The following is a 16,838-nucleotide window of genomic DNA, read 5'->3' on the forward strand; positions in this document are numbered from 1 at the left end:
CTGGCTTGTATACATGTTACGCATAAGAAAAACCATGAAAACACCCATTTAGCCAGTCCGTTCGTACCGAACTACCAGTGCTTAGCGACTATACCTGTCGGCCGCTGCTGGCCCTAACAGAAATACAGTGACCGTTTTACTTAGTATATAACCAGTCTCTTCCAAAGAAAATTGCTTTTTTAACCTAGACCTTTGTAAGTGTGTTGCTAGAAAATAAGAAGAATGTTCCAAATATGAATACCGAAGTAAAATTCACTATTGTTCTTTTAAAGGAAACATTGATAGTGGAGTGTTAGATTAACAACTCTACTTGATTTTGTTATTGAAAAATAATAAAAAAGAGGATTTTCAAGATTATGGTGACTGACAAGAGACTCTTAAAAATCATTGTCACCTCATCGTCACCAGGTAGTTCATTTTACAATTCTTAAGATAGCAAAAAGAACTCTATTAAAATGTCGATATACTCATTTTTACTCACCAAGTCTGGCTATTATTATACAACTTTAAACGTTAATACTGATAGAGCTGAATTATTACATAATTTTTATTTAGGAAAGAAATATGATTGTATATACTGTTACGGATTTTGTATTTATTTAGCTATTTTTAGTATAATTGATAATTAAAATTGTTTTATATTCCCGTGCAATGCAGCACGAGACTTATTTGAAGAGAAAGCTATGCCAGAAAAATTAAAATACAGGAGCACATGCATTTAACATATTAATAAATAGATATCTCGTAATTGTACGCTTTTGCTATCCAGAAAAATTGAGAAAATACAAGAATGTTCTCGTATGTGTTTAAAAAGCTTATAAAAGCTGGAGGAAAACATCTGAATTCAGTTGTTTACTTTTAGCGGTGTTATTGATCATAGCGAATTCGCGGTGCGATTGGATTAGTTTTCTCAGTGTTTTGAATTGAGTTCTATTCAACGTTTTAGTAGTTTAAAATATAACTATTGTGAGATACAGTCAAAAGTCGTTAATTCGGACACCCATAATCCAGACCTCAAAGCTACAAACTTTCTGCGCATGTGTCGCATTCACGCATGCGTGTATAATAGACGGTATAAGCTAAGCTAAAATTATCTAATTCAGTAAATGTTGCAGATTGCGGGTTTCCTTAATCTTCGAATTGGATCCGGCTTATTATTTTTTGCAGACTGTTAGAGCAATTTAAAAAAAGTAAGGTACTTGAACTTTCGATTATGTCAAATAGAATTTCTGATATATATTTACTAATATGTAAAGGATCTACAAAGCGAAAGTATGTTTCGAAGTCCACTAAACAAAAGTGGAATTGCTGCAAAAAATGACCTAACCATTCCGAAATCTGTTTATCAATTTCACGCTGCTCTGCGGTGGGGGGTGGGACGATATGGTGCGCAATGAATTGGAAGTTGATCTGTCAGCACTACCCTTATCTTCAGGGCAGATGTTTTCAACACCGTGGCGTGCAATGAATTGGAAATTTATCTGTCAGCACTACCTTTATCTTCAGGGCAGATGTTTTCATTTTATTTGGCTTATAATTCCTTACTAAATGTAGTATTTCATCTTGATGTATTCCGTCTTTGATGTGATTTAAATCAGATTCCTCGTTATTATAATTTGCTTCCGATAGTGAAGAAAGTAACATAGAGGTTACTGAAAACGAAAAAATTTCGATTGATAAATTAGTCGGTATTCTTGGCACAGCAATTATAGGACTTGAACAGTGGAACTTTTTAACTGAACAAGAAATTATGTCTGTTTATAGAATTAAAGAGAAAGTATTATCACATAAAACGAAGCAACTTAAACAACTTACATTAAAAGAAATGTTTAATAAAGTAAACAAATAAATATTAAGCTTTTTTTTTTGTGTGTGTGTGTGTGTAAATTTTGATACCCTTTAGATCATAATTGTTCTTTATTTCATAAATTACGGTTTAATGTTTTTAATTTTATAATTTCTGCATGCCATCTTACCAGATTTAAACTGATGATTTATAATCTGGAATCGCCGAAGTCCCGACGAGTCCGGATTAACGACTTTTGACTGTATTGCTATATGGTATGAATATTTTTAAGGAAATTTCAGCATTTTGTTTTATTTGTTGTGATAAGAATTTTATTCACTTTTCATCGGACTTGTGCATTCGATTTATTACAAACCTGTATGTCCACAACAATACTATATATAAATTGAATAGAAAAATAATTGTATATATGTACATATGCTAGAGTTTATGTAATAACCCTTTGCGGTCATATGTCCACTCTCATCCACCGAAGCCTTTTTACCGTTCCGTTCATATGTCTGCTCTCAGCCACCAAAGCTTTTTTACCGTTCCGGTCGTATGTCTGCTCTCAGCCACCACAGCAAGGAACTATACGAATCGTATACTGTATGCATTCATGTATCAGTTTACATTTTTCCTATAGAACCTCAAGGCCTAAAGAACCTATTCACGAACCAATATGGTGCTCCATCGATTAGAGATAATGTAATGTAATCTAAACAAAAGTTGTAACCCAGCACTCGCCATGCAAGACGCAGGGGCGAGTCAGTCGTCTTTTGAACTTAATGAAATCGATAACATTCAATGATACCTTGTAGAATTCCAAAGAATATTTTATAAATTGTATTTAACAGTAATTAGACATGCTGTCTTCTTAAAATATTCCAAAATAATTCCCCAAAATTCAGCTAGAAGAGAGAACAGGATACCTATGCCACATTTTATGTTCGTCCGAAAATTGGTGGCACAACTGGTAGGTGATTTTCGTGACGGAGCAGATTCAAAACCAGGAAGACCATCGACCTCCGATAAGGAAGAAAGACTTCATGGAAAACTGCATATATTGCGGTGTTGCGTGCGTACGGGTTCGTTATGAAATGAATGCACAAGTCCGATGAAAAATGAACAAAAATTTATTATTATCACAACAAAAATGCTTAAATTTTCTCAAATTATCATGCAGTATTACAATATCTCACAGTAGTTATCTTTTAACTACTCAAATATCCAATAGAACGTAATTCAAAACAGCTAAAGAACGCTAATCCGCGAATTCGCTACAATCAACAAGAGCTGTTTTCTAAACAACAACAAACTAAGCAACTACTACAAACTGAGATGTTTTCCTCCTTTTATAAGATTTTAAAATCACGCTCTAGAATTTTCTGGTACTTTCTGGAAATCAAAAAGAGATATTTATTTATTTAACACACGCGCTCTTGTATTTTTAATTTTTTCCGGCTTAGCTTTCTTTTAATATTCGCTGCACTGCGCGAGAAATAAAACCATTTAATTTATAATTGAACTAACATTAGCTTTTTAAATACCAAATTCGTAACAGCGGCATCGTGAAAATGTAAAAAGTAAAGATTGTAGTGTATGTTCAAACAAAGATTAAGGGTGGAAGGCACCAAACCAATTATTTTTGTGATACATGCACTCGAAAACCTGACCTGCATGTTGGAGAGTGTTTTGAAAAAATATCACACAAAAGAGAATTATAAAACATAATTTTTATACAAGAACATATCACTAGATTAGTGTATTGAGTAAAGATATATCTAAAGTTCACAAAAGAATTACTAAATCTTGTTTATCCATCGTAAACTTGCGTGTTATGTATCCCTGCTCTATTGACGGAAATTAATTCCGACCAGTACGATACCCATCTCCAAATTTAATCCGACCGCAAAGGGTTAAGTTCCGCCTACAAACATGCTTCGTTCTATGATGTTCTGTTGCTCATCTTTCAGATCAAAAATGAAATGGCATAAAACATAAGACTAGTACTGATATACAAGACATATACAGATCATATACAAGACAACAAGTGTATAGAAAAAATGTGCTGTACTAGCTTCAGATAGTGTTACCAAAGTTGAAACTATCATCATTGACATCTGTCATTTTACTTTATGCCAATTTGATTGGAAAATATTCCAGCTCTTTTACCTGCTTGGCAAGGATCTAATCCTCATGATGATACATTTGAATGCTACATGGTCCCCCCCCCCCATTTCTACTTATTTACAGGTTTTGAATTTGGGGTCAATTTTTTAAGTAAAAATCAACTTTCACCTTATATAGCAGAGGTGGCCAAACTTCATGTCAGTAAAAATGGCATGTTGGAATTCAGGACAGTTCAAAAGCCAAAACTGGATTTTCGAAAAACCTCAAGTCCATATTTATATCATTTTAAAAACAGTGAAACAGATTTAAGTGGAAAGAAATGTCTGATTCTAAACAGTCTTTGAATGGCATTGCCTTCAGCATGTGATGATGCATTGAAGACAACATAAAATTTTGTGGTGTCTTTGTGTTCTGTGATTACAGCTGAATGCAGTAAAAAGTACTCTTTTTCAATTTTTAAATATTCTCATTCTTCTGCAATACCTTATTATTAATGTTGGTCTGTCTCAACTTTGTAATGGTCATGAAACTTTGGATTCTTTTTAAATCTGTACCACAATAATTCTTTTTTTTTTTTTTTTTTTTTTTCCGAAAAAGACAGAGTGCAATGAAAAAGAGAGAGAATTGCACATAATAAATAATAATAATTTTAATTTATCCTTTTTAGTGGGATTTTCATAATTGTAATTAACCCTTTTTGATGTGATGAGATTTTTTTTAATCCACTTCTTTTGGGAGAAGTAACAGTACTAATTAGTTTTTTGTGTGATTCATTAATAATTTTTATGCACTATTATGTGAAGTGATATATATATATATATATATATTTTTTTTTTCTTATTGGATATCACAAACCGAACTTTCTATTCTTTGAAATTTGTTAAATTGGAGTTTGACTATATATTTTTGGAATCAGCAAATATAGTTCTGAAAAGTAACTGTCAGGTAATTTATTACTAATGTGAGATAATGAAACAAATACTGTATGTGTTTTCAATGTTTATTTTTCTTAATATTTTTTTCATAGAAAATGAAGTATTGTATATACATTTGTATGCAAAATTAAGAAAATTTATGTTGAATTATGTTGTTCATTATTTTATTCATTATGTTGAATTTCTGAAAAACAAATCTATTTGAATGAAATTTGGTGTAAATGTACATTTATAACATAGAAAGAGATTTGCCATTCAAAAATCATTTTATGTATGCATGGTTATCAGTAAGCCCATAGTGCAGGGATGTCCAAAACCCTTGTTATGATACCAAATTGGAAATGAATCTAATATGGGGTATGATCCCCTCTCATAGCTAAACAGGTCACACAGCATAATAACATACTGGTCAGGAGGTAGCTGAGTCCTCCTCCTGTACAGGAGGCTGCAGGAGTCAATTCCACTCCTACAGCAAGAAAGTTTTCAACTGCAAGGTGGTTCTAGAAGGGGGATATTGAGATGAAATTGTTGGCCCAAGAGCATCCCAGACTGTCTGCAGTGAGGGGGTCATGAGATCTAGCTGGCCAATCCATGCAGCAAATATCCTCATCTTCTACGTAATCATCCAATTCCATTAACAGGAATGCAGGAACCTTGAAAAGTCAAACATAAAGCTCTAGAATCTCCTCTCTAAACCTTGTAGCAACCAGGGAATCTTTGCCAAGCACATTCATAGGTGTGTGGGCACCCATCATAATCCTTGCCCAAACCATTATACTTTCACCACTTTAATGATTTTTTTCCCTGATGAGAGAGGGATGGTATTTTGTTCCAGGCTCTTTCCAAATACAAAGAATCAGTGCTCAATAAAAGCACAGTGCTCCACAGAAATCTGGTCCAAAGCACATGTTGTCTTCACCATGCTAAATGCACATTCTTGTATGCTGCAATGAGTGGGACATAAACAGCGGGTCTTCTGCCGTAGTCCTATCTCATGAAGCCTTTGAGCAATTATAGACTGCAAAACTCAGGTCCAATGGCAACATACAGCTCACGTGAGAGCTGTGAATATGCAGCAGTCCTGTGTCGCTATGCTGAAAGCATGAAAGTGGCAAATAACAATCCTCATTCATTGCTGTGAATCTTGGTCCACCTTGTCCAGGTCTTCGTGATATGAATCCAATGTTACAAATCATAAATGACACTGGGCATAACTTTGAACTTACCTATGCTTCTACCTATCCTTGTAATTGGCCTGCTTCCAATCTACCAATTCTGTATATCATTCCATCATCCATACATTCGTGGCTACTCATTTTACCTGATACATTATGAAATTTACTCAACTCTTGCAAGAAGCATGGTGAATGTCATGAAGGAGTGCAAGAGCACAAATCACTGAAAACACCTTGTGTGCTTATATCTCCTCCACAATCACAGCTCCGCAGACACACATGTGTACACTTGTATATTAAACTCTAAATATTTGCACAATTCTTTTGGTGCATAATTAATAGCTCTCTGGTTCAATATGTTATTTAAAAATTGACATAATTTGCAAGTTTTCTTAATTTTGCACATGAGTGTAGTTAAACTGCATTAAATTAAATTTGTCGTAAATTAGGAAATATTTTAGTGAATTATTAGAGATGCAGTTTTTTCTAAATGTGTAACTGTTAAATGTATGCTATAATATTACAGTATATATTAAATATATGTTATAATTAATATTATACGTTAATTAATTTCTTTTCTAATCAGAATATGATGAAGGTGATATTCAGCTATCTTATGAAGACAGAAATATTTTGGAATGCTTACCATCTGGATTAAAGGTGCCATAACTTTTATAAAAATGTGTTTTCAAAATATTTATAGTTTTATTGCATTGAAATTTATTTTTATTCTTGACTTCTGTGTGTTTGGTTTTATGTCAAATATTTATTTTATAAGCAAGTGTAGTAATTATTTATTTAAAACAGATCCTTAATGTATTTTGCAAGAAAGAAACATGTTTTTTTAAATCAACAATTTCTTCGTCTTTCTTGCAGCTAGATTATCTCACGGCTATCAGCACCTACGAAAAAGTTGCTCCAGTTAATTCTACAGTGAACAACCCTCGCGGTTCGCAGCGGGAGGTTGGAGAACTTTTCGTTACAACACAATGGACCAACTCGCCCCCCCCCCACTTTCACAGAGCGCTCTTCCTTCCATGGATACCAGTTTTTAGTCGCAAGACTACTCCCCCCCCTGCTCAATCCCCAAGGCGTTAGCAATCTCTGTGGCTTCCCGTATTACCTAACTTACCTTTCCCAGGCCTTGGAACAATACGTTTCCCGGTCGATTGTCTTCCAACCTTTTCGATTCCATTAACGCTGTGCGTTCAGGAATTCGCCTTAATTATCAGGTCTCTCTCTTTCAATCTTGTAAAACAAGTTGAAAGCGGAAAGAAATTTTTTGTCCCTTGTGTGGACTTATCCACTTCTCTTTCGTTAAACTCATAACGGTTTCATTCATTTCTCTTCAGCCATTGCCTTTTCTTAATTTATTCAGTTTTCTTAACGAAGTTGTGGAGGTAATTGCATTAATTTGCAAAGGTACTCCGGAAGTCAAACGCCTTGGGCCTTGAACCAAATTCTTCCCATAAGCCTCTTTCCCCCCCCAAAAAAAAGATAAAAATTCATTTTAGTTTGTGTTATATGCTTCTGTGCTCCTGGAACTTACTTTTAGATTATAATTAATTTTTACTGTGTTGAAAATTGTAGCAAACTGAAAAGTATCACTTTCATCATTACTGCAATTACAGTTAAATTTTTTTTAAATCATGTTTTGGTACTTTTCTTTTGGCTTCTTTCATGCACGTTCCTGTAGATGCAAATAATTTTTATTTCCTATGTTTGTGTATTTTTTACAAAGTTCATGTAGAACTTCTACTTTCAGTTATAGCTTAATCCGCTAGTGCTGAATGTATAAGGTGAATATCTGGCAATTTGTTCTGGCCTCAGTTTCTGGAAAGTTACCTATTCATGGGAAGGTTTATTGATTTTTCCAATTAATATTAATAAATTTCCTTTGGGAAATAATTCACAGTGGCATCCTTTCCCTTGGGTAGATAGGCTTCACATACTTTGTCATTATCAGTTACTGTGCACAATTATTGTTGCATTATTTTTTGATAGAAGGGTATTTTTGGAATGTATCACTGTCAGCATTTTGTTGTTTTGTGGATTCTTTTCGTAATTAACATATATGTAGACTAAGACAGCATTTTCATGATTAGCGGCATGTAGATCAAGACAGATTTTATTTACAGTCTGCAGTAGAAGTAAGTAAACGGGTGTATTACACAAACTTTACAAAATAATATTCATCTGGCCTGACATGTAACATACATAAGCCATATTCATGACTTCTTTTTGTGTGTGAGTGTGTCGTGAAAAGAGAGGCACAGTGCACTGGTTGGGCTGATATGTACATGCTTGGCATTCATCAGATCCTCACACTCTCCCCTAAAAGATTTGATTGCATCTTTCCTAGACCAAATCCATATATAAACATTTCTTTGGGAAACAAAAACTAATAATCATTTCTTATTGATTTCAAATAAAATTATTTCAGCATTAATTCTATAATCTTAATCATAAAAGATATAACATTCAATTAACTTTTCCATTTCGACTTCAAACATAAGCATATCTATTTGTACAACACAAGCAAATTTATTAAAATTTAATTACACTTTCACCAAATACCAATTATTTTTTTTAATGTTCTAAACATATCATATATTTTAGGAAAATATGATTAAAGAAATCAATTTAAATAAAATTTTTAGTTAACAGTTTAACAAATTCTGTTCCTTAAACCTAAATCGGTACTTTTCCGTTTTGCCGACGCAAATGATAAAGTCGCCAATAATGGTACAATTGATGCCAAACGGAATGTCTTCGCTGGTAACCTTTTACGCCTCATTTTCAAAACAAGTCGCAGCCATTTCTTATCTGATTGATTGTTTCTTTTAATACTGGCATACAAGTGACATAGAATATTTACAAAGATAGTTAAATTTTATGCCTTAAGACCGTTCGTGGTAATCAAGTCAATTAGGATGCAATCACACCGCTCACACGAAGGCAAAAATATAGAAAAGCAAAATCAAGCGTTAAATTCATCAATTCTAATGAGAATGTACTAGCAAAGTAAAGCACTGAGGTTTTACATAATTTCTGAGTAAGCTATTCATAGGAATTGAAATAATTCTTGCATTTAAACTTGTATTCCAAATTAAGATTTAACTTGAAATTAATGTAGATAATTACTGAGAGAATTATGTTTTTTAGAGTAGTTTACGTGAGATGAGATCAGTTGGGGTCATGGGATACAAACCGGAGAATCAGGATGTTGAACCATAATAGCATAGTAAATTCTTAAATTAATGTCTTTTTACAAATTTGTCTTTATTTATTGGCTTTTTACAAAATTTTAAACCATATTAAAATGTTTATGCCTTCAAAAAAAAAATTCTTAGAACTAACATTTGTTAAAATTTTTTATGTGTATACTGTATGTTGTCACCAACAAAGTCCTCTTGGCGAGATTTGCGCTGACAAAACGGAAAAGTAACCCTAAATCTTTTAAGATTATCTTAAGTACATAAACAAAATAATGCAAATTATTAATATTAAACATATTATACTTTACTAAACCATGGCTAAATATGAATCATGTAATGTAATATCAGAAAAATTTTAAAGTCTAACATATTTGCTCTTAAAAAAATTTTATTCTATTCAAATAAAAATAGCTAAAAATGTTGATAATGTTTGAAAAGTGACTTTCAGCCATATTTCCAGAGAGAAGCTGTCTGTCAGGATAGTGAGTCTGCATTAATGTGGTCTTTTCCTTTCCAGTTTGTAATCACTACATGAAACCATTGTAACAACTAAAGACCAGTGTTGCAAAAAATACTCTTTAAGGAACACTTCATGAGACATTTGAGAGATGATAATGATTTTTTTAAACCCAAAACATGTTTAAAACGTTTTAAATTAAAAAATAACACCACTAGCTTCCTTCTCAATAACAGCATATTTTTCTTGTGCCTCAGTAAATTTTTTACAAGCAAAAGCTATTGAGTGATTTCATTTTTTCCATCTTTCTGAGCCAAACGAACTCCTATGCTGTATGATGATGCATCCACATCGTTCTTAGTACAAGAAACTTCTAAATTCTGGATGACTTTAACGTTTCCTTAGTCAGGCATATGTGAACTAGAACCAACTCTATGTCCTAGAAATTTGATTTGAAGCTTTGCAAAGTCATGTCTCTTAAAGCTAACAGTGAAATTCACTTCTTCTAGTGTCCTTCACAAAACTAGTCTTCAATAAGATTTTTCAAATGTTTATTCCTTTTATTGAAAAATATACTCACATCCTCAATATAGTCTATGCATGGTGACAAGTATGTTTATAGTTCTCTGGAAAGTCATGGCAGAATTTGTGAATACAAAGGGTAAACTCAAAAGCATACTATCCTCAGTGTATCACGAATGAAGTCAAATGTTGGTGCTCAGGGTTTAGTCATATTTCCCAGCATCCTTTAAGAAGATAACATTTAAGATTTGTCACAGTTGTAACATATATGCTACCCATCTATTGTTGTCATGCACATTGCATGACTATGATTGCCATAGTTATAGTGGAGATATTACTTCGCTAGTTTAAAAACAAGTTTGTAAGAAAATTCAACCACTCAATATTTGATCAAAAGAATAGAAATTCGAGCAAGCTCTTCTTCTCATCGACCTTTTGAACCTCCTTGTGTATTTTACAAGGTAGATGACTGGATTTAGGCCATTGGCTGACTGGCTGACCATCAAGCAATGTTGAGTCCATTATTTATCTCTTAAAAGACATTCAGTTTGTATTACATTGAACTTTATCTACATGGGAGTTTATTTACACATCATACATCTACAATAGAAACTCATAAGACAATATCATCTTTTACATTTGTACCATAAGGTATTTTCAAATACTGCTGTTAAAGATTTGGCAGTGATATTAAATGCAGCTAGGACTGGATGATCGCACTCACGTGATATGCTATTCTTTTTTAAGGAAAGCAAAAGGTTGAATTTTAACTACCCATCAATTATCCGATAGATGTATCTCTTTCTGTAAATCTAGTTTATTCATTCATAAAATGCTTGTATAAATGCAAAATTAGACATTTATTTTGTTGTAAATGATGTACTGCATATTACTAAAGTGAAATAAGTTCAAGTTAATTTATGGAAAAGAAGCTTCATTTTAGATTTATTGTTAGTATGACAAGAATGTGTTTTTAAAACTGTCCCTTCTTGACAGAGAGCAAATTTGCTTTCAAAACCATTTTTAGTTCTTAAAATTTTTCAAATTCAGTATCTAAGTTAACATAAATATTGATTGGCAGGAAAATTGTATTTATTTATCTTACAGCTAATTGTATTTCTTGAAATTGTAATATCCCCATTTGATTACTCAGTTTAATCTTCATTGCATCTCGCAATGTTTTCACATAATCACACACATTTGGAAACATAGGCTTTATTACCTTGTTTTTGAAAATGCATCAAAATCTAGAATCTGAATCCAATTATTTGACTTCTAATTAGTGAATCCTTTGAGAAGTTTGAACTGGCAATACCCTAGCATCCAAACAAAGATATCAGATAAATTATATTTTTAGAGGGCATTTTGTGGGAGAGGGTGGCATTTGTGTTGTCACTAGCAAATGCAATGTTTATATCAGTGAGATATTAAATAATTATAATGATCTATTTCCTGAAATTTTAAAGTACAAATTGAGATCATTTCATGGCAATCTTACATTCAATAAATTCCAGTAACTGCACAATTTGTTTTTTGAAAAGTTTGTTTTCAAGGCCAAACAAATTTAAAAGGGGAGGGAAAAAAAAAAAAAAAAAAAATGAAAAATGCACAGGATAAGTTTCTTGATTTTATAGTTTTAATTAATGTCAGTTTTTTTTACTCACTGAATTTTTACATTCTCATTGTAAATTAAATTCCAAACTATTCTGTGTAGCAAAATCCTTGAACAAAGTACTAGTAGGCTTTCTTTGAAAGCTAATATGTTTTCATTATTTTACATTTTTAATGCTATAATACTACTGTTTTTGAAATACTTTAGAAATCAGAGCAATTTCCTATGGAATTGTGCTAAATTAAAAAATAATAATAATAATGTTGTTGTGGAAACTTTGCATTGCCAAATAAATCTTTGGCAAATGGAAACCAAACATATGCCAGCATGTATTTTAGAGGTTACCTAAGTATATTAGTTATAAATAGGTAATAAAATAGTGAACTTTAAAATTTTATATTGAAATTCAGTTACTAACTTTTAAGTAAATTAAAGTATCCCTGAAATGCCATAAGTTTAGTAATTCTGAATATTAGCTTTAAAACTTTCAATAGTGTAATAAACCCTCACCGAACTCAGATTTCCAGAATGTGATTTCGCACATCAGCATAATCTTTATTGTTTCCATTTAATTTGTCCAATACTAGAATTTCATTTATCTGCTGTTTGCTACAAAGCTTTATTTGTTTTGCGATAGCAACATACTCTCTACAAAACATTGTCCGAGCACTCATCTGGCAACCCTGCTTGGCACTGTCTGCTTACTGAATGATCCCGGACAAGTTGTGATAATTTCATTCATGTTAGCAGAGTTGTAATCACATATTCATCAATGTTTATCCTCTTCTTTTGAACTGGTATTTCATGTAATTCAGAAATTAAGTATGACATCTAAGAGGAAGAATGAAGATGATAAAGCAGCAAAAAGACACCAAATTTTGACATTATCTCAAAAACCTTGAAAAATCATGCATGTGTTTTATCGCTTAGACATCAGTCTAGAGTCAAAGTTTCAGATGGCAAAGGATACTCTAATTTCTAGAATTCCGTAATTAGAAAAAAATATTAACAGCTTGAATTGACAATCAAATAAGTGAAAAAGACTCAGTTGTGGACTTGTTGCTGCTTGAAACAATGCTTAAGATTTGTTTTCTTTTATTTTAACATGTTTGCTATCAGCAGACTTATATATATGAGCCGTATTGTTTCCTTGAATATACTGACAATTCATATAGTCTTTTTATATTTTCTCAGTGAATTCCTTAGCAGCTGCATTTGTATTAAGTATAATAAGAAGCTACGACACATATTGTGACATGTGATTTCATATTCTGAGCTGTTTAAATAACATTAAAATCTTATTTTTTACTAAAATAACCCTGAATTCTCATATTAGAACTAGTTTTGGGTATTATTATACAAAAATATATTATCAGTCTGTGAGAGGCAGTGCTGTTTTATACTTTGTAGTTAACTTGTTAAATAAAGATGGCCAGTTGTTAGAAAAAATTATCATTAACTAAAGTAAAACTACTTTTCCCCTATTTTGAGAGGTATTTGATTATATTTTAATTCCAAGTATTAATATATTTGGTGTATCATTATCTTTTTATGTTTGATGCATAATGAGTGTAGAGCATAATAGTATTTTTAAAATTTTAACTTATTACTGGTAATAAGCAGGAAATTAAAAATGTAAATGTTGTCCTCCCCCCCCACACGAAATCATTCTGAAGAATATATATATTTGCAAAGCTCTGAAACATTTAATAAAAAAAGATTCTAAACCAAATATAGGATTAACGATAGTGCTTTTCCTTTTGTTCTTTGCATCAGATTCTAAAATTTATATTATTCTGTCGTAAATTTTGGAATTTGTTTGAAATTAAAAAAAACTTTATACTTTTAGATTGAAAATAATGAATACATCCTGCCCAATCAAAATGAAGAGACTGGAGAACTTCAAACTGTAGATATATGTGAAAATTTAGAGGAGTTATTAAAAGATTATGGTTATGATGTTGAAATGAAAGTAGAGCCATCATCTCCTTATTCTCCTGAAATTTTACCAAATATTCCTGCCTCAGAGGTAATGCATATTCTCATGTTATTTTTTCATTTTAATAATTATCTTCCTTTTCAGTAAGAAATATTCTTAATAGTTTAATTCAGTATGTTCAAAGAGACTTATTTTCAGCTTCTGAAAAAAGTACTAAATATATGATGGATTATGGAGTGCTAAATTTATGATGGATTATTATATACTGTAAGAGTCTATTCTTATTAAATAAAATTTAATTAATTTATTCTCTTGTCGGGTATATTTTTAATCTCTCCCCTTAAAGTATTTGTTTTCTATACATTTAAATATTTTATAATTGGAGAATTATTATATTATTTGTCCATTAGGTGTCATTCAGAGAATTATTTTTTTTTTTTTAATTCATGTAGTAAAGATATAAAAAGCAACATGATTGACTCTTAGAAACATATATCATGTATATGTGCTGTTAGTTTACAGGAAAATGAATTTTCATGGAATAGAGTCAAAAGTTCTATTGATGTTCTGTTAATATTGTATTGTGTAATCAGAGCATTTGGCAACTTTTTTCTGATAAAGGCTAATCTTTGGAATATGGTAACAAGTAGTTTGGCGACATTTTGGTAAGGCGATAAAGGTTACTAACTAGGACTTTAGCAGTGTACATGGATATAGTCAAGAGTGTGCGCAATGCCATTTTTGTGCAATTCTGGAATGTTTTTTTAAGTGAAAATAGGTCGACGTGTACATGGATGATACTGTGTATGTGCAATTCGTAAAAACGCGGCAAGCAGTGGGCGATTCTGCACTTTGTCCCAATTTCGCATCTAATCTTCGTCATGATTAAGCACTTTTGTTCCATAAAAGTTCTAGCATAAGCATAATTCGGCTGGCAGATTGTTGGGAAAAAAATGTTGAGTAAAAAAAAAAAAAAAAAAAAAAAAAAAACATGCCTTTACTTCGTGAAAACAAAATGGCGTCCAAACAAAAACCAGCAGGTTGCTGTAGCAGGGTTGGTCGTCAAAAAATCGCCAAGTTACCATAATCCAAAGATTAATCCTGATAAATAAGCATTTCATTTTGCATTATTTCATTTTTACTTTTGAATTGAAAAAAGTCTAATCCAGTGTTATGCTTCTAAACTTTTAGAAGCACTTCATTAATCTAGTGATATATGAAACTTATTATTTGTGATAAACAGTAAAAGAAGATTGTTTATTTGTCTGGTTTTTCTATCTTTTGTCATCAAATTGTATTGTTGCATAATTTCTACAAATTTGGGAGTTTATTTTCGTTTTTGAAATTTTTTTTATTGTGAATGCTTAACAAAAACTAATGATTAATGCTTGTTAAAGTAGTAATAACATTTTGCTCCCAGGCTGTTAAGACAGTAAACAAACATTACTTTTAATGTGTAAAGCTTTATTAAAAAATATTTTGTCTTTTGCTCTAAATTAAGTTTTATTTTTATTTTATATTTTTAGAATGATATTTCTGTCATCAGTATTCCTGAAGTCACTGCAAGTACTCCTGAAAAGGTAATATTAACAGATACACCTCCTCATACCCCACCAGGACTTGTGGATTTACTACCCGATTCACCATCTAATTGTACAAGACTTGAACCAGTTGTAGTATCATTGAGTTCTTTTCCTAATTTGTCATACTCAGTACCACTAACCACACAAACTACAGCTAAGTCTGTGAAACCTGGAGTAAAAATAAAACCGAAGCCAGAATCATCCAGGGTAAACAACAAGGTTACAATACCACATTTCATTTCAAGTTCTGGTAAGATACATACAGTTTTCTGTGAAATGTGCAGTGTTCAAAAGAATTTGTTTGAATTAATATATGAAATTATCATGTGAATTTCAAGTTGATGTAAATTGTAGTGTCCATTTTATTGTATTATATTCCATGACATTGCATTTTCCACATCAGCTAATTGCTGATACTTATACCACATCAGCTAATTGCTTGTATTTGAAATAAAGGTCGCATTGCAATATGTTTTTGTTATTTTATTCAAACAAATGGTTCCATGATTTTGCATTAGTAAAGATTCCATGTATTTTTTATGTACTTTGCGCTTATCATTTTTCATCATGCTTAGCTGACTGAGTGTCACTTAAGCATTGTGATGAAAAATAGAATGGTATCAAAATGTTTTGTGTGTGTATATGTAAAGAGGAGAGTTTTCTTTACCTAGTTAATTGCTTTCACTTCCTTTCTTCTCAGGTTATTTTTTATTTAGCTAATTATTTTAGTTTTATTTATTTATTTATTTTCTTTTTCTTTTTTTTTTCAACCATTTACTGATATGTGGTATTATTTGCAAGAGTTTAATTTAGTTTTCTTGTAATTTTTTCGATCTTTAATTTCAGCAGTAGCCATTCAGTACATCATGAAGAAAAAAATATGTTATTTTAATTCTTTATTCATTTATAAATACATAGATCACTGAATTAATATTCATTGTTTTTAGGTAATAAAGCTGTTTTAACACCTGATCAGATTGTTAAGTTAGCCAAGGGCACGCTTAAAGCACCAGCAAATGTTGCAATACCTGTTCCAAATGAATTGCGTTCTTCAAAAAATACAGCTAATGGCTTGGATTTAAAATCTCAGCTAAAAAATAATGAGAAAAATGGAGCAGTTCATAACAGCGTGATTGAAGTGAGTTTTGTTATAAATATCAGGAGTAATATGTAATACATTCTAAGACAAAAAAAAAAAAAAAAAAAAGAGGGACAGTATACCTTCAAATTAGATGTATATATGGGGGGGATATCAGATTTCATACTCAATATTATATTTAAAAAATACCGCAAATAAATCAATAAGGATTGATACAGCTCTGGCTGTTATGCAAGTTTTTATCCTGTTTGGCATTGACTACTACAGTTGGCAAATGACCTTCTGTGGGATTTCTTGCCAAACTCTCTCCAGTTGTCAATTTAATCAATGATATCCTGAGATGGTAGAAGTGCCTGCTCAAATATATTCTCGGTAGTCG

General features: G+C 31.6%; 1 protein-coding gene across 1 annotated transcript in view; it reads left to right on the forward strand.

Annotated features, from left to right (window-relative positions):
* The window catches only part of Atf6 (bZIP_ATF6 domain-containing protein ATf6), an 89,247-nt gene that overhangs the window by 22,167 nt on the left and 50,242 nt on the right, over nt 1-16,838 (forward strand). The window contains exons 2-5 of the mRNA XM_085822221.1: nt 6,616-6,689; nt 13,688-13,867; nt 15,304-15,610; nt 16,308-16,498. Of these exons, the coding sequence (XP_085678347.1) occupies nt 6,616-6,689; nt 13,688-13,867; nt 15,304-15,610; nt 16,308-16,498 (752 nt within the window). The remainder of the gene's footprint in view (nt 1-6,615; nt 6,690-13,687; nt 13,868-15,303; nt 15,611-16,307; nt 16,499-16,838) is intronic.

Source organism: Stegodyphus dumicola, chromosome 8, assembly GCF_044657685.1.
Source record: "Stegodyphus dumicola isolate Sdum_Otavi_A_Nest chromosome 8, ASM4465768v1".
NCBI lineage: Eukaryota > Metazoa > Arthropoda > Arachnida > Araneae > Eresidae > Stegodyphus > Stegodyphus dumicola.